The 26,282-nt window shown below is 42.9% G+C and overlaps 1 protein-coding gene across 5 annotated transcripts; it reads right to left on the bottom strand.

Moving 5' to 3' along the window:
- Positions 1-2,451: 2,451 nt before the first annotated feature.
- LOC139821961 (serine/threonine-protein kinase 32A) lies at positions 2,452-24,985 on the bottom strand. Of its 5 annotated transcripts, none has more exons than XM_071793426.1 (10): positions 24,687-24,985; positions 17,670-18,250; positions 15,441-15,496; positions 14,199-14,367; positions 11,478-11,675; positions 5,875-5,964; positions 5,124-5,290; positions 4,136-4,416; positions 3,086-3,289; positions 2,452-2,749 (listed from the first exon to the last, which is right to left on the bottom strand). In XM_071793426.1, exons 2-10 carry the CDS (start codon positions 17,716-17,718, stop codon positions 2,578-2,580), a joined length of 1,386 nt encoding a protein of 461 aa, XP_071649527.1. In that variant the 5' UTR covers positions 17,719-18,250; positions 24,687-24,985; the 3' UTR covers positions 2,452-2,577. The 5 variants fall into 5 exon arrangements, with proteins under 5 accessions (XP_071649527.1, XP_071649509.1, XP_071649535.1 ...); XM_071793408.1 differs by having other exon boundaries at positions 24,673-24,985; XM_071793434.1 differs by lacking the exon at positions 17,670-18,250 and having other exon boundaries at positions 24,673-24,985.
- Positions 24,986-26,282: the final 1,297 nt, after the last annotated feature.

Below are 26,282 nucleotides of genomic sequence, written 5' to 3' on the forward strand. Positions count from 1 at the left end.
TATATTTGTAATTTTTAATATATGTATTTCTGTAGATTTATTTAAAAAAATAACTCAAAAATGAAGACTGAAGTGAATTTTCTTTTCAACTCCGTAAAATATTTTAACAATCATCGTTACTTCGAGATCCGTCAAATGTAAAAATTTCGAATTTTGTATGCGATTCAGAAAGAAAGAGAGAACATGTTCGGGAGGAATTGTCGCGCGCTAATGTGTTTCGTCGGACAAATTATAAAAGCGCGAAAATTGAGAGGAAAAAAAAGACGTTAAATGATTTTCATTCATTATAGCCGCCGTTGACGATCGATGGTTGCGCAAGGATATTAAAAATACATCGAGTCAATAGTTTAATCGTCGCGCAACTCGCCACTTGCAGCGCCGATCGGACGCGATATAATTGGCCCATTATATCGGCTCGCAGCCGGCTTTCACAGAGATGCAATTACCTCGGAATATCCCCCTTTTTAGACACGACCCGCGAGACGCATCTCGTTCGCGCAATCGTTGCATAAATTGCGCCACTTGTCTAAGAACAATCGTTAATTTATTTGAAAATTATGCATTTTCTCGAGAGAGAAACGGCGCGATACAACTCTCTAAATTTCTTGGAGTGGGAATACTGCCACTCCAAGAAATTTAGAGAAAAAAGGCGCGTTTACTGCGACCCTTTTACGTTCGCGGAATATTTTTGATCTAATTTTTCGAGGACCTCGCGATTATACCTCGCACACGTGTAAAACGTGCAATGTTCGCATCACTTCGGCGATGTTTCGCAGTGTCTCTGGCGGGGATCTATATATTGCACGGGTGACCCCTTTCACCCCTTTCTCACCCTCGCGAAACGGCGCCAGTGCTATCGATTATCCGGCGCTCCTTCGGCAGACACGCTCGGTTAATGCCAAATTCTGTTGCACCTGCAATTCTTGAATGTGAATCGCTAATGACGAGAGTTCAACGGCTCCCCCCTCTCCCCCCCCGGTAATTCGATATCGTGAAACGCGATATAATCCCGCGAGTGATTATTCGTTTATGAAATTGCACGAGATAAAATCGCGCGCGAATAATTAATGTAAATAAAATGGTTATATGTTTTTCCGATTTCCATGTGGCTTACGCGTGAAAAACATGTTTTGTCGAACGCAATTTTATTTGTCGCACGTCTCTCCATAATCTGCGCGGAGATTTAAGGGTGTTATACGCCAAAATGCGTTATAAACATGTCAAAGATATTTTTTTATTCTCAATTCGTACATAGCTCGCTTCTAAACAACATATATTTTTATAGAACAAAACATTTATATATATATGTATTTATTATATGTATAGGTCATATTTTGTTCCCAATCTCCCGTCAACAAAGTAGTCGTTAATGTACGCCGTAATCCCTTCAGTACCATGTCAATTAAAATTGATCTCTTTCACACATTCGTCTCGACTCACTTTTAGCATTCTTGGACCACCAAGATTTTTGAAATCTTTTTTTTTTATCATCTATAATCCTTCTTTTTATCTCGCGCCATTTTAAACGTAATTCGTCGTTATGATTCTATAGTTAACGCTGCAGAGATTTTCACGGTATTAAGATAACAATGCGCATAAATTCATGTCACGTAGTGATTTTCGGAGAAAGTGAGATGGAAGATAATTTTTCCTCTTTTAAAAGCGATGCACGGTATGTGACCGCAATTTGTACTGAAAGGATTAATTTATATTATATTTATCGAAGGCGTGCGTCCTAATTCTATAAGGATCGTCTAACGCAATCGGGTCTTTAAGGCAAAATAAAAAAAAAAATTTGCTATTCGAATAAAGATCATCCCCTCCGTTCTCTCTCGTTGCTCCGAGAACAAGCTTGCGCCGCTGTTAGTCGGAATTCGCGGGATAATCCGGGATGGTAATCTTATAAATGCACGTTTCCTGGTACAGTGATTAATTAAGCGCGCACTGCTGGAGTCTGATAGAGCTTACGGCGACGTGCGGTTACCTCCAGCTGCTATCCACATTTTCAGGGTATCGCGGATGAAGATAGTTATAGTTAGCGAACTGATATCCGGTAACCGGTGTGCGCTATCAGCGACTACCTGTAACATTTCCCCCAAAAAACTGAACGAATCCGCCGTGGATAAGCATAATTTTGTCGTAGCACCAGAAAGTATACGGAGGCCTTAAAACTCGCGTTTATCCCGATTCTTTTCGAAGCGTATAATCGAAAGCAAGCGTTGCGAAGGGAGGACTCAATGTAGGAGCTCGTAGAGGAGGGGCGTTAAAGATAAATCATCCCACATTGAATCGCGATAGATAGAAAAATAAGAGCGGAGTACTATGTCACTATGTCATATGTCGTCGTATATATCTTGTCAAGAAGAGTATAAAAACTTCATCTACAATGGAATCTCGCTTCCTCGCCTTACATTTTAGCGTGAGAAATAATTGAATATTAGAGAGACACACTTCTTTTTTTTTAATGATAAGTGCGAAGGACTTCCGTCGGGGAATTCGGTGCGCATTCGTATAAGATTGAAGGAGTCTACTGGTCGCAGGCAGGTAGGCTACGTCGAATATAGCGTCCGGCGTTATCTAAGACGTGCTAGGCTCCGGACTCGCGTCGATGAAGTCGATGTCCGAGGACGCGGTGGCGCTCGCTCGGCGACCTTGCCTCGGCGACGCGTTTATGCGCGCTTTGACGTTCGTCGTCGAGACGCTCAGTCGGTTTCCGGTTCGCTGGGCCGGCAGATGTTGCTGCTTTGTTCTGTAATCAAAGGGTTGCGGCACGGATATATATCGCGAGCGCTGGGAAGGCGAGACTCGTCGCTCTGGGGGAGATTAACATAGACATATACACGCGGAGGTGGTGCCTCCGGGGTCTCAGCTTCGGGACTCGGGATTATTAGTTGCGGGAGTCGAGGGCACAGTCGCGAGTGATATTGCGAAACGGGGAAATAAAACGGGGGATTATTCAATTTGCAACGTTAATCGTCAGCGATAAAAAATATCGATGAATGAATCACGAAGGAAAAATTAAAAAAAGGAGAGAAAAATATATTACAATCTCGAGGAAGTTTTTTTTTTTTATATTCAAGCGTACTTGAGTCTCTCTTCGGCACCCTTCATGGCAGTGTTCAGTTCCTCCTCCCACTGTTTCTCCTTCTTCTCTCTCTCCTGTCTCTCGATCTCGCGCTCGCGATTGTACACCCGGTATTCCGGGATGTAGGCTAATCTCCGTGTGTCTACGCTCGAGCCAGCCCCATCGGCGAACCCAGCATCCTCCGCCGAGTCGACCCTCAGCGACCTGCAACGGGATGTCGAGATATTGCTTCGACAATTAGCATATTAATTATCTCGGTAATATGCAGTTTCGCGAGAGAAATATACGTGAAGCTCAACATGTTCGAGAGCGTAACAGTCGCTAGGGCTCGGGTCGCATTATGCTCGGGTCGTATTCGCGACGCGATGATAATTTTCTTCAACGTAATACTAATCGTGATAGAAAAGAAGAAGAAAAATGTGTTAACGCGAAAGAAAACAATGTGAAAAGGTCAAGGGCCAATAAACGAGCAAACGAAAGATGTTCAATTAAAAATAAATCCTAAATATACAATGGAATTTAGAACTACTCCGAGTCTTTGTCGTGAAAGAAAATAATGTCCCTTTTTAGGGAAAATAATCCTCTTAAACTGACAAAACGTATCACAACTGTCTAGAAGCGATTTGCTTTTCCATGAAATGTATTGTTGAACACAAGGGAGACATGTATTTTTTTTACGTGCCCATTTTGAGGCTCGAGGGAAACGCAATCCCTCAAAACGGTTGTTTATATTTATATCCAAGCGCAATTATTGAAACGTTGAATACGATTTTTATTCCATAAATACGAGGACCTGTTCCAAAAAATATCAACTCTAAATATAGAAAGGTTTTAAAAGGCTTTTACAAATACATGCGATTATGGTGAAATCTTACGTCCTTCGACCGCAATTAATGAGACATAAGACGAAAGTTGCGGAAGTTTGCACTAAAAATGAGAGATGATACTCACTGATACTCATCACAATCAGTGAGAACCCCGTTTAACTGGTTTGGTCGATATTTTTACTAATTTGAGTTTAAGAGAGCAATGCACGAAAGCTAAACTGACCTCTGTTTAGCCAGGCGTTTCTTCTTCTTGTGCAGGGGTTTCGTCTCGATTATCATTTCCTCGAGCTCGAAGGTGGGGTCGCAATTCAGGTGGTCTTTCGGCGGGGTGAAGGCCGGCTTTATCTGCTTGTTTAGCACCTTGTCGAAGTCCAGGTTCTTCATCACTCTCGCCCGCTTCAATTCTTTCAAGCACGACACTCGGGCGCTCGGTGCGAGGGTTAACAGGCGGTCCAGGAGATCGCGTATCGACGAGCCCCAGTGCGAGGGTGACTGCCTTTCCTCCTGAAAGAAGAGGGGTTCGTGTCGCGCGACTTTCTTCTCGCATCCGTCATAAAAATATGATGAGCGTAAACAAGAAGTTCCGAACGAAGATTGAAGATAGTAAAACTCAATGCTTCTCTCTCTCTCTCTCTCTCTCTCTCTTTCTCACAAAAAGCATATGTTTTTTATAAAACTTATGAGAGATAATCCTTCAAGACCGACAATCTTGATTATCTCCGAATAAAAGGGACTTAGATCATTCTCGTAAACACGAACATAGGTAACTCCAAGATCTTTTGTAATTACCGAATGCGATATCGGAATGCGTAATGTTTTACATCGTACATCCTGCGCATTTACTTTAGGAATCATTTCAAACCGGAGTGTCGCAAGACAGTTAAAATGTTGGTGTTGTGCAAGCGGACGGACATGCAAGGTAGGACCGGCGAGAACTATATAATACGCTCGTGGCTCGTGTCGCCAACGGCACGCTCATGACAAGTCCTTAATTAACGTGACAGCTGGGACATGACGCAACCTTAATTAACAGAATAACGCGCACATGTTACTCAAGAGTGCTCCGGAAGAATTCGAGTGTACCGTGTAGTTTCAGACGAGGCGGAAGAAATTGAAGAGTCGCGCGACACATTTTTTTCTGTTTCGCGTGGACATTCAACGTTGTTTATTATTATTATTATTATTATTATTTCGTTACACTTGCGTCTTACCTTCAAGATCCTTAGAGCTTCTCTGTTGGACGTCGTGGAGTGAAGCGGATACGGTCTCTCCATGGCCAGGGTCTCCCAAGCGAGAATTCCCAGGCTCCACCAGTCCACGGCAAATCCGTAGCCGAGAACACCGTATTCCTCGCACGAGCACATGTAAATCTCCGGGGCTGATCCGCGTTAAAAAGAAGAAATGCAAGAAAACGCACCGGTCACGTCAATCGCGAGAGCGGCTCCGAATTTAAAGCGGACATAAAAGGACGGATTTGAATTGATGCGTGGAAACGAGGGGGGTATTATTCTTTTCAAAACGTCCCTTTTTTTCTAAGCCGTGAGACTCGCTTGGTATCACCGATATTTTATTGTTGCGAAGGTAGCTTTCGCTCGAAGATCGCGAATCTTCAATTCGTGAAGCAAAAGCTTCCGCGTGAGAATAAATAATTAACTTCACGGAAACAAATTATAAGAATAATAAAGTTGACCGCAATTATAAATTATGAACCTGACGTGCGTTTATATTAAATACAGAAAAAAATACGTGTACGCGATAATTTGAATAATTAAATAAATGTTAAATATATTTTGCAGTTAAATACACATTAAATATATTTTGGAAATAAAGATTAAGGCATTGGAGGAAATTAAATGAATTAATTTGAAAATGAAGAATGTGAGAATTCAAGCAATTAAAATATATCTATACGGAAGAAGGAAAAAGAAATTAAGAGATGTGAGACTATTCGTTCACACATACCTATGTACGGTTTTGTCCCGGACATGGAAGTCGCCAACTGTCCGTCTTCGAGTACAGTCGCGATGTTGAAGTCTGTCACATGGGCGTGGCCTAGACAAGCAAATAACTATCTTTTGTAATCTGCCGTCATTACGTTAATGACTAAGCAAGTGAATTATTTACGCGCCTTGGAACATCCCTCTCAAGCACGAGACAGCAATTACACGTAATGACTGCTGATTAATATCTATTATAAAGTAGCACCACAATCTAATACGTAATAAAAATTTCAGAATGTCACCGTACAAATTAATATAAATATAACAAAAAGACTCCCTTGTAGGCGTATACCCAATAAACAGCACTTAATTTGTTCTTTTATATGCATTAAATCTTGGATTAAAATTTAACTTCCCGCGACTCCCTGCGACGTGCTTACCACACAACCCAAGATTCATCGTTCTAAATATCTAAATTACAGAGGCGGTAAAGTATATTTTCCTCGGGGTTTCCAGCCCTCGCTCGGGGTATTATAAAAAGATGCACAGTGCTATAATAATGGCAATTAATATGTGTGAATAATACATGTGCGCGCTCGCGATCTTTAGATGTTTCTTGCGGGATGAACGCCTAACGAACCCTAACTACATCGCACAGCTGTACCTATGTACCCACCAGAGAACTATTAAGGGATGGATACACACGCAAACATACACACACACACGCGCGCGAGCGCGATATTGGTTTTCCGACGCTGTAATGGTCGAGGCTCTCTCTCGCGTGTGCCACGCTACTCCCGCAATATTTATCCGTTGCCATTTTCTAAACATCGCGTCGACCGCAATGTGGATTGAGCCACGATGTAAACTAGAGAGAGAGAGAAAATGAACTCCGATGCCGCTATACATATTGCAATAACACACAATCCCCCCCATTGTGACCGGGTTTAGTACCAGGCACGTGGGTATAAGTTTGCATATAACATCAGGAAGAATGGCTTCCTACCTTGTAGACGTAGGGATATAAAAATTGACGACCTCCGTACGGAAAGCGGAATCTTTTCATTGAAACGCGATCGTTCATCATTGTTCAGCGACAAGAATGAGAAACGTCGGGATTTGAACCTAACTTTTTGCAACCAGTTACTCAATTGATTTATAAATAAAAAGCACGACCGTCTTTAAAGCGCATAACGCTGATTACGCTCGAAATTTTATAAGAGCTCAAGTTGATTAGTTATACGATTTAAATGGAGCTTACGTACTAAAATTAAACGTTTATTTCAGAATCACTTTTAAAAGCGAGTTTTGATAACAATTTCCGATGGAAAATAATCGAGAACCATTGCGTTCGCCGTTGAGTATTGGTATCGACAGACGTCTATACGGAAATGAAAAACGAGTGACGCATTATTTAAATTTAAACAACTACTCGCTCGCGAATAATGTATAGGAGGTCCGCACCCTTCGTCGGGTCTCGGCAGAAACTCACTGACTCGTAAATTTTCAAAATAGATTAGGGACGCTTCTTTGGAGCGCTCCCTCGGCTTCGTCCCACTCGCCAAGTGTTTGACGGCTTCAATCTGCTAAATTGCCTCCGCCTACTAAGGTCTCGTGATCTCCGCGTGTGCGGAGCCGCGTTTAGGTGAAATTAACGGGATAAATTGCGACGACCGCGTAGCGGATCCCCTCCAGAATGCGGAAGGAAGCGAGAAATGGACTATCATATTCTCGCGATTTTACGCCGTTCGCCATTATAATCACGCCTTGAGGCTTCAATGAAAGTAGTTCTATGCGGGGTTCTCCCTCGGAAAGACGTCGAAGTTGATAGACTGTAAATCGGACTGCAGACCGGCACTTGGAAGTTTTTTTAGTGAGCCTCGTTCTGCCATATTACGCTGAATTACCTTAACTTCTTCAACTACGCAATTATTCAGGATTATAATGATTTTTAATGATATTACGGCAATGGAATTAGCGAGCGAGCGAGCGACGTGACCTTTAAAGAGAGAGAGAGACTTTGAGGGACTTCCGCCCTTTCGCGTGCTAAGAAAAGAGATTTACTCCGTAATGGTTTTTCTTTCGGGCAATTATTCAACGAACGTTTCTCTGACGTCGCGCAAAGGGCTTTCGGGAATCCTCTCGCGGCTCCTGTTTCTAAGGAGACGCTTTTCGCTTTTTCATCGATTTCCGAAGTCGACCTCATGCAAGTCGATCGAATTGAACGACTTCGAGGTCCCCGCTACATTCAACGATCGTGATAATGTCTGGCCTGAATTGTCAGTGTGAAACAGCTGTTTTGCCGTCGCCGGTGTCCTCAAGGTGATATTTTCCCCGGTATAGAATGGGCCCTGCGTCGCACGACGTGATATTTTCCTCTAGATGGGACACGAAAACCGAGCGATAAGAGCCGAGAAACCGGGTGCGTAATTTTAAATGATGCAGAGGCAATCTCGGGATTCAAACAGCCGTCGGCCAGGTGCAGGAGGAAATTAGGATTACCCCCTTTCCCCGCGGACCACCATCCACCCCCCCGGTTTCCCTTCTTCGCGGGATTGTAGATGTATGTGCAGTGCCTCTCTCCACGTCCCCGAGGCACTTCCCGATGAGACAAGCCCCTTCCCTCCTTCCCCGTCGCACCCCGTCGATCCTTTCTGGTTAAAGCGGATCCGACCTTCAGCATGAGCACGCACAAACCCTTTTCGTCTCGCCAACCCTATCTGCTCATCTCGTGTCTCCCTTTTCGATTTCGTAACTTCGTCGTAGGCGGTATATTGTACCCAACGCATTGTTCGCCGTCGTTACCGCCTCGAGCTTAATTTTCGTTTGGCGGAAAATCGATAAGGCAATCGCGCGGACGTAACCGAATATAATGAATATATCATTCCTCCAACGTTTATGCTGACAGAGTTTTCGTGGTGCCCGAGTGGCGAGGGGTCTTGAATCGCGGCAATCTAATCCTTGGCTTATGGCTTGGTCTCGCTTCTGCTATTTGTTCTGTTTGTACTTGTTCGCTTCGCTCAATTAACAAATGCGCAATAAATTACGAGCAGCCCAGGAGCCGAGGCTCTCGAGAACTCGAGACGTGTCTGCATTATTTAGCGTCGCTCTCAAGATTTGCTCGGCTTTTATTTCCCCGGCAGCCTCCGGCGCATTTTGACAATAAATCGATATCGCCGGGGAAGCAAGGCGGAAAAAGCGTCACCGATAATTTCTGGATCCCGGCTCGGAGTCGTGAGAGAGTGAGAGGCAACATTTCCCGCGTTGATAAGCGAAGGGAAGAACCTCTTATACATTGCTACGTCGTTCTCGGAGGAACTCTGAAAGAGACGAGCGAAGTACCGAAGATACGCGAAGGAGTATCGATACCCGATAAAAAATACATAATAAAATTTTCCCCTGTTTATTTTGTTACACGACTCCCCGAGCCGCATTGAGATCTCGTAGGCACCTCGAAATCTTCATATTCTTCTTTGTACTCTCTGTCAGTTAGTTTTCAAAATCAAGAAAGGCAATATACTTTGAGATTATTATTCCACTGCAGAACTCTGCATAATAGAAAATCCTTCGCCGGGAGAGAGAGCGGCAATATATTAATTCTGCTTGCGAAGCGAATGACGTCCGTTGCAATTAGCGATCGCGTCTTCACGACGCGCGGCCGCGATGTGTTTCTCGCAGGCAATTTCCGCGCTGCACGCGTGACGTCGCGAAGGCGTCTCGTAAGTAGGTATCGCCCACAGTCTGCTAAATCCACATTCACAGGAATATATACGTATATTAATCTCACCGGGATCGAGGGCGAACGAGGGACAGGACGCGGGTGGATGAATGGCGCGCGAACGCAGCCGATGGCTTAATCCCGTTAAAACCCGGCGATTGCTCCTCGCATTGCGGGCCCGCGCGAATTTGCAAATAATCTCATTCGCCGGGCGAAATTCAGTTGCCCGAACGATAAACCCGGCGGGTCTTGCTTGCGCTCCGAGATGTAACCGAATCACGGGCGCGCGATTAGAAACGTTTGTCCGCGGTGGCACCGCGACATCGAGACCGGACCTCGGAATCGGCGCTTGATATGCAAACGAGAGCACGTGTCGGTGGAAAGCTTGACCCCCTGATTTAATGACGGCTATTTCGAGATTTGCGGCATCAGATTCGTACGGTGGGCTTCCACAATATAAATTAAACACCAATTGTTTCGGAGGAAATTGCTGTACAACAGGAAAGAAGTTGCGCACGATTCCGACTAGTTCCGGTTATTTGAATACAAAAATATGATAAACGAGATAAACGAGAAGTAAACAAAAATAAATATGCAAACAAGAAAATATGTACCCTTCTTTCTGAAAAATATCTCGCTTTCTCTGTCGCGTGATTTTATTACTTGTTCTTTCACGAATATTTAATATAAATTAAATATGGATTTGTCTCGGAGGAAATTGCTGTGCAACAAGAAGAGCGCTCCCGCGAACGATTCCGACTACTTTCGATGATTTGAATACAAAAATATGATAAATATTGCAAACGAGAAAATAAAAATTTACCCTTCTTTCTGAAAAATCTCTCTCTTCCTCTCTCGTATGTCAATGATTTTATTATTTGCTTTTTCGCACAAATGTTAGATACAATACAAATTAAATATGAATTGTCTCGGAGAAAATTGCTGTGCAACAGAAGAGCCCATCTACGAAAACGTTGCGCACGATTGCGACTAGTTTCGGTTATTTGAATACAAAAATATGACAAATATTGAAAATGGACAAGATAAGTTTATCCTTCTTCCTGGAAAATTCTCTCGCTTTCTCCCCCGTACGTCGATAATTTTATTATTTGCTCTTACGCCCGATTTGTAAAACGGGCGCGTGCAAGCACGTTACCGCGATCAGATTCAAAGTTTATTTACGCGAGCCACATTCACCGCAGACACGGTTACGCGAGTCTCATCCCATGTTTACATTGAGTACGACTTTCGCATTGTGTTAAATGAAACTCAGGGATCAGCTGGCCATTGTTAAAGCCGTGGCTTGAAATAGAAGTGGGGATGTCAAACAGATTTGTTTGTCGCGGAGATTGTGTCGTCGTGCTTTTAAACTCTTTGGCGACGCGATCTTTCCTCATCCGTTAAAATTCACAATGAGCTACAGGGTACAGCTTTATTTAATAGACGCATATTAACGTATCGATTTTACGCGATATCATAATTAAATATCAGTTTATTAATCTAAAATTAATAATTAATTTTAATAATTAAAAGCTCTCATAACGCCTCATATAAATGCAAAATGCACACACACACACGCTGAGCTTATGTAAATAAAACAATAAATCAGCTTATGTAAATCAAATAATTTAACGAGTTAAACCCCTAAATAAAGTTACCAAATAAGAGATATTTGTGCTTTATCTGCACTTATATACGAAAAACGATGATATATATCGCTGTCAGATTTTCGGATGTTTTTCCGAGATAAGCGGGAAAAGGAACTTTTTGGGAAATCCCACTTGCGGAATTAAGCTCTCTCGAGCTCGAGATTAATTAGCCTTATCCCGTATTATTATTCTCGCGCGACCGCGGTCGAGTGCAGCTTGCGCGGATAAAGGTGAGAGTTCGAGAGATCATCGACTCACCCTCCTCGTCCAGCAGTATGTTGTCCGGCTTGATATCCCGATGGATGATCCTGTGGGTCTGCAGGTAATCGAGCGCCAGCGCGATCTCGGCCACGAACAGCACGACGCTCTCCTCGCCGAACACAACCTCCTGCTGGATGTGATACCTCAGGTCGCCGCCCAAAAGCAGATCCGAAACCATGAAGAGGTCCTCCTCGTCTGCGACAAGAACGGCAGGCGTAACAGGCGCGTAAATCCTCTCTTCTACGCACCCCCTCTTCCCCCAAGCCCCAAGGTTGCCCCTTTTTCGTCACGTTCGCGAGATGAAAGCGGCGGGTGGCTTCACGTCGAACGCTTGACCGATCAATATTGACCCAGTACAGTCAAGCACAGAGTATGCGTTATTGTCCCGATATTTTCACGTGCGAGCGATAAAACCGATTCCGAACAATACGCGGTATATGAGTCTGTCTCTCGGCAAGCAGACGCGACGCGAAACCGCACGCGCAAATTCTACATAATATGTATATGACGCGGCGCCTGTTAAAAACGTTCAAACGATGGAAATCGATAAATACGATGATGGTAATTTCCCTGGTTCGCGTATAAAACGTTAATCGGGGGGCAGCTGCCGAATAAATTCTCAGCGAGTAATTTTTAATTACGTCATTTTTACACAAAATCGCCGTGACTTTATTATTTTGCTATGCATAATTTGCCGTCTTTTTATTCGGTAGCGTTGCTAAATATTCATTAATGATACTCTTCCGTCGAGATACAATTAAAAATGTTAAAGAATTACCTTTTTGCATAAATTACCTTTAACGATCAGGGAATTAGAACACAAAGCTTCTGTTATAATTAAACGTTACATTCAATTTCTATCCATCGTGCCTCCGTTAGCTTGCCTCGTATATTCCACGTATAAATCACGTATATTGGAAAATGTGGTGCAGAACGATATCCTTCGAATGACACGAATGAAAATAGAAAGTACGATAGCTATACGCGGTATGAGAAAACTTTTAACTTGATTATTCTATAAACACAAGGTATTTGTACACGGCGATTGTAATTTGCTAATTGTCGCACGGTTACCATATTAATGTCTACATATATATCATATGTACATAGATATAAATTTATGCAAAATAGATGTCCCAGAGAAATTTCTCAAAAATTTATTATTTATAAAATTAAATTATAATTATTATTTATAAATTGTAATTATTATTTACCAAATGTATTTTAACAAACCGTGTAATTAATGTTTCAACATTGAAATAATTAATGTCCTGAAAGTTGCAAAGATATCAAATGCACGATAGATGTTTCATTTTTCTTAATTTCGCGAGGTCGCAATTATTTCTTCCATTTGCTTCTACTTGCTTAATTATATTATTATCATCGGTTTTTTATGCGGGAAATCTCAGTGATTCCTTTAGGTCGCATTCTTATTATGTTATCCAAATCCGCGGCCTATCCATTAAAATCTTTGACGACAAAAAATTTGATAACACAGTCTCGTTATTTACAAGCCGCGTCTGTGTGTATCTCGTTTAGAATATTTAGTTTAATATATGACCCATCTCTGAAGAGTCGGTTGACTGACGAACCCTCATTAAAGTCTTTACGGCAACTGCGAGCTTCATATTGCTCGTTTTTGCATAAATATTTGCACCCGCCCGTATTCCCGACGTCGAGAGAACAGCTTCTTTCAATAAAGTGCTGTGTGTTTTTGCGAGATAAGCGTAATATCGTTTAATCCGCGTTTGTCTACCGCGAATAAAAAACCCGAAAAAGAGACATCGTGCCTATGGTTTCGCGTGATAAAGAAAATATCGTGCGTTTCGCACTTTAATATTTGCTGTTCCCTTTTTTACGTAAAACAAAAAAACAAAATCTACAGTGTCTATTGTCACTGTAAAGATTAACGTGCGAGCGTGATGGAAATATCATTCGAGTTGGATTCTAGCGAAAAAAGAGAAAATTATAGTGATAAATGATTCTTGTAATATTAATAAAATAATTTACAAATTAAGACTTTCTTAAAGACGTGAATGGATAAACTTGATTTCAACAAAAAAAAATCGAAATTTAATTATAAAGCTATTAAATTAAAGAGCAGTAAGAGATATTACAACGTTTAATAAAAATCAGTTTAAAATGTTCAGAGAGCCTCGGGTTCTTTTTATAAATACTCAAATTTAATTCCAAACGTTTCGCTATTTCCGCGATCGTTTCCTCGCGGGTCGTCTGAATTCGCGAAATAATTATCCACCACTCTGCATTGCGTTAATTATCGCGATCTTTATTAATTTATGATAAAAAGCGATTGTTATACATTTAATTCACAATGGAATATTACAATTTTTAGCATTCATTAAAATTCGTAGCTGTACAAACATATATTACAAATTGTCTTTTACAACGCTTGCTTTGACATGAATCTCTCTTGGAATTTGGTGTTTTTTAGAGAAAAAGTGTGAACCTTAATCTGTTTGATTCTTCGATCAAAGGTTGAAGGCTGAATTTTTCCCGGCGAAAATATCGTACTGTCAACGTTTCACAAATCGCGAGGCGCGACAAAAGAGAGATGAAACACGGTAAAGCTAATAAAGGATTCGTGAACAAGTTTTTCTAGGACCTCTTGGAGCACACCTGTGTATATTTTACGCGTTTCCCACGAGATCTGGAAGAATGGACTCGGGGGTGTGATCGATGTCTCGAAAGACGATTTACCTTGGAAGCTGAACCATAAATTCACCAAGCAGGGATGCTCCAACTTCGACAGGATCTCCACCTCCCTCGCCACATTCTTCAGGGCGCCCCGTTCCGCGCACTCGTTTTTATGTACGTACTTCATGGCGTACATATTGCCGGTACTGTCACGTTTTTGCACGATGCAGACCTGTGTGTGGCAGAAATTGCATCGAAATTTAATTCCGCCCGGCAAATTCGTGCCGTTCCGCTCCAACCGCTGGAAACCGCGTTTGACTGTCTGCGAGTTTTCTCGAGTCGGCAAATTCAATATTCACGGAATATGTAATTTCCCTTGCAGAATAATAATAAAGGGAAGGAGCTGAAACTTGTTCGTTTATTTACCTGGGCAATTTGCGATAGACCGTAGCGTTGATGTTTACTTTACGCTAATTTTTGTATCGCTCTAATTACCACGTGTTACTTGAGAGAAAACATTTCGCGGTGTCTCCGTAAAAACAAAATCTGGAATAAACCGAAAACAATTTCAAGCCGCGAACGACCAGTGGTCCTCGTCCGTTATACATAAATTTAATTCCCACTCTAATATTTATTCAAGAATTATGGAGGAGCGTAGCGTACTCGCTCCCCCATAAAAATTGAGGGAACGAGTTTCGGAATTTTCGCAGCGACCTTATCCGATAGATATAAAAGCGTCGTGAAACGCACTTTTTTACGATCGGGAGCGTAACGCATTTTATAGGGGCATAAATGCAATTCGCGCTCGCCGCGTTTTACGTTACGGACCGAATAAATGCGCGCCCGTTGGTCCGTGCGTCGTTCTTCAAATAATATATTTACGTTATAAACGCGTTCGGCGCGCGGTTAATGGACTACGTGCGACTACGTGCGACTACGCGCGAACTCAAAAGAGCCACGGTGTGTTAACAAGAAGACAAAAATTCTATAGTTCTTTCCTGACGTACAAAAGCGTTTTCCGCGAGGGTGTGAAGCGACGTGTAATCACTTCGCGACTCGACGTATTAGCGAGACCGCGGAGAACAACGGGGCGCCTGTTACCGCGCATGTAAAAGAGTAATGCCGGGCTAAACCGACCGTTAGGATTTTCTCATGTCGAGATAAACGGCGCGGGAAGCCGCAATCTGAAATCGTCGAATTCGCGATTCGCGAATAAAGGCCGCGAGAACGCTCGGGGCTCGATTTGTAACGATATAGCGGGCACCCCGTTGTGTGGATCCGGCTGGAAAACAACTCGTGACCTACCTTGCCGAAGCTGCCTTTCCCAATGGCGCGTAGGATTTGAAAATGATCGAAATTCACTGCAACACAGAAATGAAAGTCAATGAGGGGGGATGCGAATTTAACGGTGAGTGAGTAGCGCATTGACTCCCGCTAATGAAGCGCGATCCTAACAGTCGATGGATAATCGCGTAATGGTGCACGGGGTATTTTCGCGTTTCTGCAATCGGTATATACGTTAAACTCGATGCTAATCGAAATCGGCTCTCGTCGGCATTGGCAATTTAAAAATCACCCTTTATCGCGAAACATAAAGGTGTCTTGTTAAGCACAGCGGCTCGTAGATACGCCAATTAAACCACCCCTTTGGCAAGCGTGGAAAGCGCGGTTTTAGCAGCGGTTTCGTTTGGCCGGCTCTATCGCTTCCGCGACAAATTTGAAATTATTTGGAAACTGCAGCGTCGATATAGCGCGGCAGGGATTCTGGTGGGGATCGATTCCGCCGGATGTATAAATTGCGTAGTTTATATTGCACCGAACACGCAGTTCCGGTCTTCCCGAAATAGCCAAACCGCATAACCGGAGAAGCGCATAGGAGCAACTTGAGAATCTCGAGCTTGATCCTCCCCAGATTCGACTTACGTGAGAACTGATGTTCTCGCCCGTAGTAAACTTAAACAACTTTGAAGTAATAAGGGTACGATAATTGAGATAATGTGCATTGTTAAATATTAAAGGACGAAAATTAAACCGATACCTTGAGTTTATATAACTTTTTTTTCTATTTTTAACTACCAAACTACACTGTGTGTCGAAATTTATTATTTTCACATAAAACAATATTTTAACTCCATTGGTTTAGTTAATTAACGACGATATTAAATAGGAGCAGTGGCGACTACAGGAATGGTTAAAAATTGTTCATTCAAATTGAGTATAATTCGACACTATAAATTTAAACAGGTGACATAAAGTTAATCAATTTTGAGGTAATTTTGCAGTCTCCTTTTGCGTAGACATTATTTCTTCGGACATAAATAATTTTTCCGTAATTCTATATTATTAAAAATTTAATTATAAATATAGATTAAAAATAGATGTGAGACTTCGTTAAAGTTTCTGGTTGGCCAGTTACGAATCCGAAAAACAAGATCGGCATTTTCAACATTCGTCACATCAGGAGTTAAAAAGCGAATCGCGCGGAGACAGAGTCGTGAAGAAGGCGCTTCTCTTTTTCCAGGAATTTAATTACAATGGGATTGAATATTGGATTTTTCCTGGTGAAATTAAACGTCCGTGGGACTGTCGCACGATATACTACAGAAAAGATTTATTAATAGCCCCCGGCAACAGCTCGATATTCTGTAATCGAGTCGTAAAAGCGAAGATTTCCACGCAACGTCGCGCCGTATCGCGCATCTCTCGCGAGATATCGCGAAAGTTATAGCCCCAGCGAGGCATAAACGTGATAGAAGAAGCTGATCCTCCGTGAAACGGTGCATGTTATCGATGCGTATCCGTTCGAGCAAGAATTCGAGTTATGCGAATTACACGTAGATACCAAGCGAGGCGATATAACGTGGCGCGGCATCTCCACTAATATTCTACATACCTATTTCATAACGTCTCGGTAGTAAATATATCTCAAGGATATAATCTTATAATTCTCGCTATAAGAGAAAATTTCCTTCAATCGAGAGCAAGATCTGTAGAAGGTAATTTACTTCATTACTATTTTTTTTGTCTTTGTTGTGTAATGATTGATTCAGCTTCTGGTCAATAGCTTTTCCAGCTTTGATCAGCTGCTATCTTTAGCGTCGATGCTGACTCCTCCGCCAGTTAAATTTAGGTAAACGCTATAACGAGCTCAATTAGATCGTAATAAAGGAATAACTTTTTTTCTTCGTTGCTTGAAAGCGACTGTTAACGTTACTTTGTACACTCGCCTTCGCAACAAATATATATAGAAAAATATAATAGAAAAATAGGCATTTTTCAAGCTGTGTAAGATAATTATATAGCGACTAGACTAGAAGGCCAAACACCCCTTTTCGTGCTTGAAGCGGAGAGTCGCGCCCATTGTTTCCGTTCATAAAATATCAGAATCGACCGCATTAGGTATACGCGTGTGCGCGTGTGTGCAACCGAGAGCCTATATACTCATTGTCAGCATTTCCGCGTAACGTGCCCGCGAGGCTCATAAAAGATTCGCGCCGTCTTCGCTTCGCGAGCCATATATAGACGGAGTATTACCTTCTTCTCCGGGGGTGGGCGCGCTCCGGGTCGACTGATTGGCACCCATTTTTCCTCAATGGACGTCGGACGTATAACGCGTCGGCGACCGTTGTAAGTCGCATCGGTGCGAGCGCACTGCCGACGAAGACGACGGTGAGATCCGGTCGGCGTGGGAAGTCTCATATTTCCGCATTGTCACGGCGCCGCGACGCCTCGTCGCGCGGCCCCACCTTCATCGGACGACGCGCACCATCTTCCACGACCGTGAGAGACGAACAGGGTGAAAAAAAAACCGGCCGTCACACGTGCGCCAAATGGCTCTCTCTCTCTCTCGTTAAATCCGTCGGTCGGTTGATCGAGGCGATGTCCCTCGGTCGGCGAAGAGGGGAGGGGAGCAGGGGGGCAACGCCGGCGTTAATTAGCAGCGGCCCGCCGCTGCTGATTCGAGCGGCTTAATTAACGGATCGCGCTAATGCGCGGGATAATTGCCCCAGGTAACCGTCGATGATCCCTCCGACGACAATGCGGGGCACTTGCTCGCGGCGCATCGGATCTTACTTGCGACGTGAACGACGACGGCGGCGCGACGGCTGGTCCCCCTGTAACGGATATGTATCCCTCATAATTACTCCTCGTCACTTTAATTGCTTTCGAGCGAGGTAACAGAGCGCGACGAGCGACAACTGAGTCGTGACACGATGAATGATACGGAGATGTCGTCAAATTAGCGAGCTCACCCCGGATTGATTGGGGAGACGAGTTGGACGGCCTAATGAAAAATCCAATTGTAGTTTCCACAAACATTTATATGATCAATATTAAGTATACCGAGAGAAGCCGCGCGCCAGATTAGAACTCTATTATCGAAATATGCGTGTTGAACCCTTTGCGGTTTTGTTATTTTTTTTCGAATTGACGAAGACATACACGCGATAATCAGCATAATAAATTATATTTTTGGGATTTGCATAAATTCCCCCAAGTAATAAAAATTCTTTGATTCATGTTGGATCAGCCGACTAATATTTAATCTTCGCTCATTTGCGAGAAATAATTTGGACCGCAAAGAGTTAAACGTAATAATACGAGAAGAATAATATAATAATGATTTTCTCGTCCACGTTAAAGATCGGGATGTTAACGATAGAAAACTTTTCATGCGTTCAACATTGAAAATAAACGCAGGAGAGTACGCGTATTTACATGCAAACAAAGAAAAAGGTGAGAGCGAAAAAAAAAGGATATACGGCCTGGTTTTCAAAATGCTAAAACTATCCCCGTCGAATGACAATGGAAGGCTCTTTCGCATGAATGAATTCTGGAGCATCCTCGTGGTAGTCTCGATCGAACACGAACAATCGCTCGTTTCTCTCCATCAACGAGACAACGGGCCCCTCCCTCTCGTCACATTGTATTAATCGGCGGATATCTGTGCGCGATTCACCCGCGCACCACCACCACCACCACCGTGCGGACGGGACCGCGCGGCATCGGTGCCAATTAACAACGTTGATTAGTTGGTACGGGCACGGCAAACACGCTGACGTATAGCTGCCACCCGAAATTGCAGCTCGAATGGAGATCCGTGCATTAGACATATTACGCACACGTATACTCGACGTTGTACACATGCCCCCATTGTGAATCTTCATCTTTGACCTAATTACATCCACGGTCTGACCGAAACGCGCTTCATTACCCTTCGACACGCGATTATTTCAACTGGTCGCAGCGCGATTGACCGTGCGAACGGGACGCAGAACTAGCCTTATAAAATCAATTGGGTCGATGAAAGAATGAGGGATCTTCGGAAGGAGTTTTTATGTCGTTCGACAAAAATGGGCGCGTTCAGCAGACACAACTGTTGAGTCTCGTCTTATCAACAATCTGCGTTGATTGGTTGGTTCTAAAAGTAAGAGCCAATCACGTTCGATTGCTACTGAGCGGTTTGTTCTGCTGAACGCACCCAATGATACGATTATTCGGAAAAAATGAAACGATTACGGCGGCAAGTAGCTTAAAATAACTATAATTGCACGTAATAATAACAATTATTATATAATTTTATATATATATATATATATATATATATATATATTGTATAATAACTATGATAGAATAAGACTAAAGAGTAAAAAGGAATAGTTGAGCTATGAGAGTCAAACACGATTATCTGTGAATGATCACTACGTAGAAAAATGTTATTTCCACCGAAGTTGTGAATCGAGCTTATTAGGGCTGCCATAGGCGGAAGGTACGCGAAGATATTGAATTTAGCGACGATATTAAATTTATATCGGAGAGACACATCGGATACGGCGAACGTGATGCATCTCGCGTCACTACACACATGTCGTTCCTCGAGGTGTCGTGTACGACGTTGAACCTACGGTGTCAGCGCATTTCGCATTACTCGGAGCATGCAGGGTCACTCACGTGCGCTACGTCTTGCGAAGTAACATCCTTACCGCACAATCCGTCGTTAGATGAACAAGCCACGACGCGACGCGGAACAGTAATAGCTTTTCGAGATCATAACACCGTCGCGCGCTCGTACTTGCCCTTATTTAATTTTCCTTCTACTCGCCGACGATCATACGCCAGATAAACAAACGGGTAATCCCGACGTGATCGATATGGGAAACGATGCGGCATATTAGCGGCGTAACGGATCTAAATTGCTTCTTGGTGTCTCGGTTTCGAAGCACTGTAACGCTAAAACACGATTTACGCCAGCATTTGTATTCATAATGTCGCAATCCGTAATTGGGCTGTATATTTCAACCGCGGGAAGGTACTCCGGACTGTGGAAAAGTGGAGTAAAAATAAAGTATGTGACGGCTATAAAATTATTATCGTTTAGCGCTCGTGATGGTGTACAGCGGTGTTTCAAACTTGCGACCAGGGTATTTCACCTTTCTCTTTTTATTTCGAGGGAACAAAACGCATTAACATTTAGAGCGCCCGCGAAAGGTCTCGTATAGAAAGTTTTTTCCCCCGAACAAAAACACCGAAGAAAACTTTCCATTACAGATAGGCAAACTTCGTCCATGACGGAGTTTTCTTATCGAGCAACATCGAGGTTGTCGAATAAACGTTAGAGCGAATGAATCTTCCTCGTGTACGTATCTCGACATTTTCATTCGATCTCGACGCTCGCGATGTTAGTTCGGAATACACATTTGTCGAGGCATACATCAACCTATTCATCCATCATGCTTGCTTTACCATCACGTTTTATCAATAGAGGGGAACGTGTGGTTGCGTGTGTTCTAACAAAACATCGCGATGCTCGACATAACGTCAAATGCAGGGAAAGAAAGCTTCTTGAAACACGGCAATATTAGGATGAGTAAAAAAAAAATAACCCATAACCGTATTAATGTTAATTATCTCCCAGTGGAATGTCGAGTAATATAGAGAGATGGAAGTGACTTTAAATTTCGAGAACGTCATTTAACATCATTATTCAAAGCTCTCGCGATTATCATTGAATTATTATTAATTAATTAAATAAGCTCCGAAATGTCAAGAGTTGACCATCGTTTCTCCATCTAGTTTAATTTGCCAATTTACCAATTTGCAAGTAAGCTCTGCGCGAGTAAGCTTCGCTATACCGTCGCGACCTTTTAATACCAATAACCACGCAGTGGAAAACTCAATAAAGGTTGAATAACAATTTTTGTGTAAACGTCAAAAAAAGAGTTTTTTTTAATTTGAAAGTGTACATTTTGACGAACAATGTATATCACGGCCGGCTCTCACGACGGATTGCCCCGTCAAAAATAGAATATTTATTAAAGTAAATCGCGCGTAGCGTGGTCTTTGATCTCCATTCGAACGACTTCCGATCTGGTTGCTCACGGCATCCCCAAAGCTGGGGGTCCAAACTTTGTGAATAAAAGCGCCGATATAAAAGCGCGCACCGTTTATACCGCGTACACCCATTGCATATGGTAGCGGAAGGATCCGCGAGGCGGAAAATTCGCTTATTCGATACCGCTGGAACGAACGCGAACGCCTTTAATAAAGTTTCGCGAATTACTTTGCGCCAACCGACGTCAAATCCGATTTGCACGTCCGCGTGGATTCGACAAACTTGTCGTCTGACGACGGGAACGAGAGCAGCCGCTCTGCCGAATTCAATTACACGACGCATTGTGCGTTAAACAGCGCGTTTCGAATGAGCTCGGGGGGAGCTCGCGCGGGAAAGAGAGATGCGCTATTTTCCGAAATTATACGCAGAAGAATTTCCTTGCATCTCCTTGCATTATCGTTTCAGGCAACTTCGTCATTAAAGCTGTAAATTGAGATCTACAAATGATACGTGATACCTATAATGGATCTTTATTGCATATTCTGCAAGGCTCGATCAATCTCGTATTTTGCGTGTTGTGCAACATGTTTATGAATTTTATATATATATTCAGGATATGTCTATATACATTAAAATACAAAAGTAATATACGTATTAAGTAACATAATTATATGATCGCAAAACTTTATGCGATTATATAATTCGTGTCAGATTTCAGAACAGAATGCTATTTATATTTTTACACACCGTACATTTTCATATGTATGTGTGTGCACTTAAAATATTTGATATATGCACATGTGCGTATAACTGATTTTTTAAAATGTTTTTGCATTCCACGGCATACAGTTATAAATAAAACTTTATCCCAAATTCTAACAGAAATTGTTTTCAACTTTAGAAGAGATATTAAATTTTAGATCAAAGAATGTGGATACCTAGAATTCTGTTTTAATGTCTAAAATAAAAAATTCTTTTTTCTAATACATATACATATGTTGTGGTAGGAAAAAAAGGGTCATTTGAAGAGTGCAGTTTAGATAAATATTTATAACAATTATATCAAGAACATTGAGAGAGAAACAATAAACATCAGGTTCATTTTGGATCCCCTTCAATATCATAGCTCAGATAATATATAGGTACATTACGAATTACAATGAATATAATATTACAATGAGAGAATTACGCATTATGCAAATAAAATGAATATGCTACATGCGTCATCCTGGCTTTTGATAATTGTTCCGTGATAACGCGATGTCGAGATTCTACGAGCGAGAGGGCTTTCTTTGATATCCTGGTCCTTATAATCAGACATGGAAAACATCCAAGGAACGTTCTAATTTTCAGGTATCGTTTGTACGCTTTCAGGCACCTTTTGAGGTCGTTTCGTATTGTTGGAAGCGATATTTTACGAATATAGCGCACAAACGGGAGACGCGGATCGGGAGACTATGCTCTCTCGTCCTTTATGGAACTTACGCGACCGTAAACATCGAAATCTGTGAGACCGAAGTTAGGAAGGAGCGTTTATAACTTGCAAACAAGAGCGCGCACCCCGTTCGGGGTGCCTTCCCTCAATTACAATGCGCCCGTACTCCGAGGCGGAGTCGAGTCACCGAGTTGTAGTTGCGCTGCAAACAAACGTTTGAAAGTCCATTCGTCAGATGAGATTTTTCAAAGCGTCCCGTTACGCGTTCTTTCTCTCTCTTTTTTTTCTTTTAGTATTTCGACTATTTTGAAATCGACAAAATTCGTCGACAAAAACGTATATCGCAGCGATAATCTACCTCTACCATTTCACCGAACTCCACGGGATTGCGAATAAAACGCGTTTCATAAATTATACTTCCGTAATGTTAATAAGTAAGAAATGTGTATCTCATCAACGAGATTATAAGTAATTTAAATAACGAGAGTTGCAAATTAACTTTGAAATATGCACAATTCTTTGAGAATTTGTAATTATCATAATTAATTGCAATACTGGCTGCTCGGAAAATGTACTACGTCGAGAAAATTAAGTTTTCGTATACTGCACGATTTAATCTCTTCCGGTTAAACTGCGAATAAATCTTGTTGATAGAAATCTCGTACGACAAACGGATTCGCGTTTCGCGCGTAGTACATAACGTCGTGTAATAGCGATTTCATTCCTTGATAGTAGTCTATTCTGCATTTCGATGTTAAGCGCAGCGTCGTAAAAGCAAACATGCAGGACAAATATACATTGAGTGTATGCCGGTTCTATATTTGTACCACTATATCTTTACACAAATATGGACTGTAACGATTTCTTGATCAAGAGCTCCCGAGAGTTGACTTTTCTGCGGCGACTTATAGAGGCTTTAATTACGAGGTCATCTAAGATTACGAGAGATTAAGTCTTCCGGAAGGAATTAAAGCTTCAGAGTCGGGGGGATGGTTACTTCTCGTCCAAACTCAAACTCTAACTAGAAATATAAAGATATCAAATATTAGCTATCAAGAATTAAAAGGGCCGACTTTAAATCCCCGCTAAATTTTTTAACACGCAACCAACCTCGTTTCCCAATTTATTGGAGAGTCCATAATTAAAGGGAGAGGGAAATAATCGACAATGTGCTCCAGTTATATTATTAATAAATATTTCCACGTATAACATGTAACACCGACGGCGCTTCTAGGTGAAACAATAATCGAACTATTGGACATTCCACTAACGTGACACGTGCGGCAAAGTCGTGATTTTCTAAATACATTATAGTGCCGTTTGGTGCAACAACCATGCAACTCGCGCAATTAAAATCTATGCAGGGTGAAACTGCACAGAAACTCTCGCCTTTCAATTATCTATAGAACAATATGTATAGAATTACATAACTTTACCGATGATATTCACAACGTAAAAAAAAAAAAAAAAAAAAAAAAAATTAAAGCGATCAACGCTAACTCAAAAATAATGTAAAGTAAATGAATAATCACGCTCGCGTGTATCAAATACTGTAAATAATAAAATATCAATAAACGAGCAACAGTACTCTTTAGAAATTTAACTTCGCGTATCAATTTAAATACAAAGTGTCAAAAATAATAAAATAATCGACGTGACGATGAAGACGAGAACAAGAACGAACCGAAACAGAAATGAGAATCAAGCAGTCGCGCTCCATCAAAAACTTATTCGCCTACTAAAAGATATCAATATTCTCGACAGAATACCAATACGTCCCCACCAGCATCGAGCGACTTTCAGCTTCGGCCGTGTCGGACACGATTACAACACCAAAAACATTTCCCGCGTCTACAGGTATATCGAGCTCGACCGAGTTCTGCGTGTGATTGTTTCAGCCGCGAAATACGCGATCCTGGTCACCACCTGCTGGGGCACACCCGCGGGGCACAGAGACCTTTCGCGATCGCGCGGCCCGCCGCGCGGAAGCTGCGCGCCCCGCGCGTTTACTCCGGAGCGAGATAGAGATGAGGATCCGGACGTGCCGCGTTCGCGGTCGCGGTCGGCGCACGAGTGCGCCGCGAGGACGAGCGTTGTTCCTCCACGGCCGCCGCCGCCGCGCCGCGCCGCGCCGGTTTCGACGACGGTGCTGGGATCGCGCAACGGCCGCCGCGCGTCTGCGCCCGAGCGCCGGGAAGCCGCGTGCCATGTGCTGCACGAGGACCGATATGGATGGGGGGGAGGGGAGGGGGTGGCGAAGGGCGAGGGATGACGAAACGAGGAGCAAACACGAAGGGTGTCTCGGCACTCCGTCACACTCCGTATAATCCACTATATCTCGACGGTACGGAAGATCGTATACGATGTGAGACGAATGAGAAAGCGGGATGTAAGACGCTGCAGGATAACTGGCACTTTCGCGCCGGTTTCCAGAAGAGAACGGTGCCGCGAGGACGCGAGAGGACGTGAAATAAGATGTAAAGCGCGATAAGTATTCAGAGAACGATCGATCCTTCGCGCGATCTCTGCGATCCGCGAGGAATCGAAAGAGCCCAGACAGCGCTATATGTCCCGATTTTGGATAATACGCGTGCTGCTGCCTGGGATGGTACGCGAAGACACGTGGCGTAAGAAAAACGAGAGAGAGATGGAATAATTTAAATATTCAGAACAGCTAGGGCGCTTTGCATAATTCGCACGACTGCTTTACGACGCTCGAAAGATGGATTACAAAAATATGACGACGTATAAGGGAAAAAGGGAGGGAGACGGTGGCGAGCGAGAATATTCGGAATATTCGGGATGTAACTGGCCCTTTGTGTACGCTTTTGATACACGCTCGAAAGTCGAGTGGCGATACGTGAAAAATAAGACGGCAAAGGAGCGAGGAACAAGATGTAAATATTCAGAATATATGTACGGCGCACACACTCTACGTAATTTATTTACCTTGCGCGAGAACCGATGCCGGAGTACGGTGTAGGAATATTATACGAGGGTGTGGAGCGCGCGAGGGATAAGAGATATAAAGATAAACACTCCCGGACCCTTTTAGCCGACACATATCTAAATGGGCTTCCCCCTCCCCCCCGCCGGTGCAAGCCAGGGGCTACCAGAAATCTTACTACGTAAATTCTATCTACTTTCAGCGTGCGCCCGTGTCCGTAACGTTGCTCCGTGCCCGTGCCCTCCGGACTCGGGAGACGCAGCTGTACTCGTCGCGAAGAGGGTGATGGACGGGCCGGGCTGTTTTCTCAATGTCACACGAATTCGTGCCATCTGCCACTGGCGAGTGCGCGCTCGCGACGTGAAACAATGTCGGGTATGAAGATATAATCGATGTTTTTCACCGATTATGCTGCTCTCCGGAGTCTGAATT

The sequence above is a fragment of the Temnothorax longispinosus genome, chromosome 1 (genome assembly GCF_030848805.1).
Source record: "Temnothorax longispinosus isolate EJ_2023e chromosome 1, Tlon_JGU_v1, whole genome shotgun sequence".
NCBI classification, from domain to species: Eukaryota; Metazoa; Arthropoda; class Insecta; order Hymenoptera; family Formicidae; genus Temnothorax; species Temnothorax longispinosus.

Bases quoted from the DNA above. Each gene is read 5' to 3' on its own strand.
- LOC139821961 (XM_071793426.1), bottom strand. From the start codon at position 17,718: ATGGGTGCCAATCAGTCGACCCGGAGCGCGCCCACCCCCGGAGAAGAA. The intron at 14,368-15,440 runs GTAGGTCACGAG...TGCCACACACAG, and splicing joins GGAAAGGCAGCTTCGGCAAG to GTCTGCATCGTGCAAAAACG. The intron at 2,750-3,085 runs GTACGCTTGAAT...CTTTGATTACAG, and splicing joins GGTGCCGAAGAGAGACTCAA to AACAAAGCAGCAACATCTGC.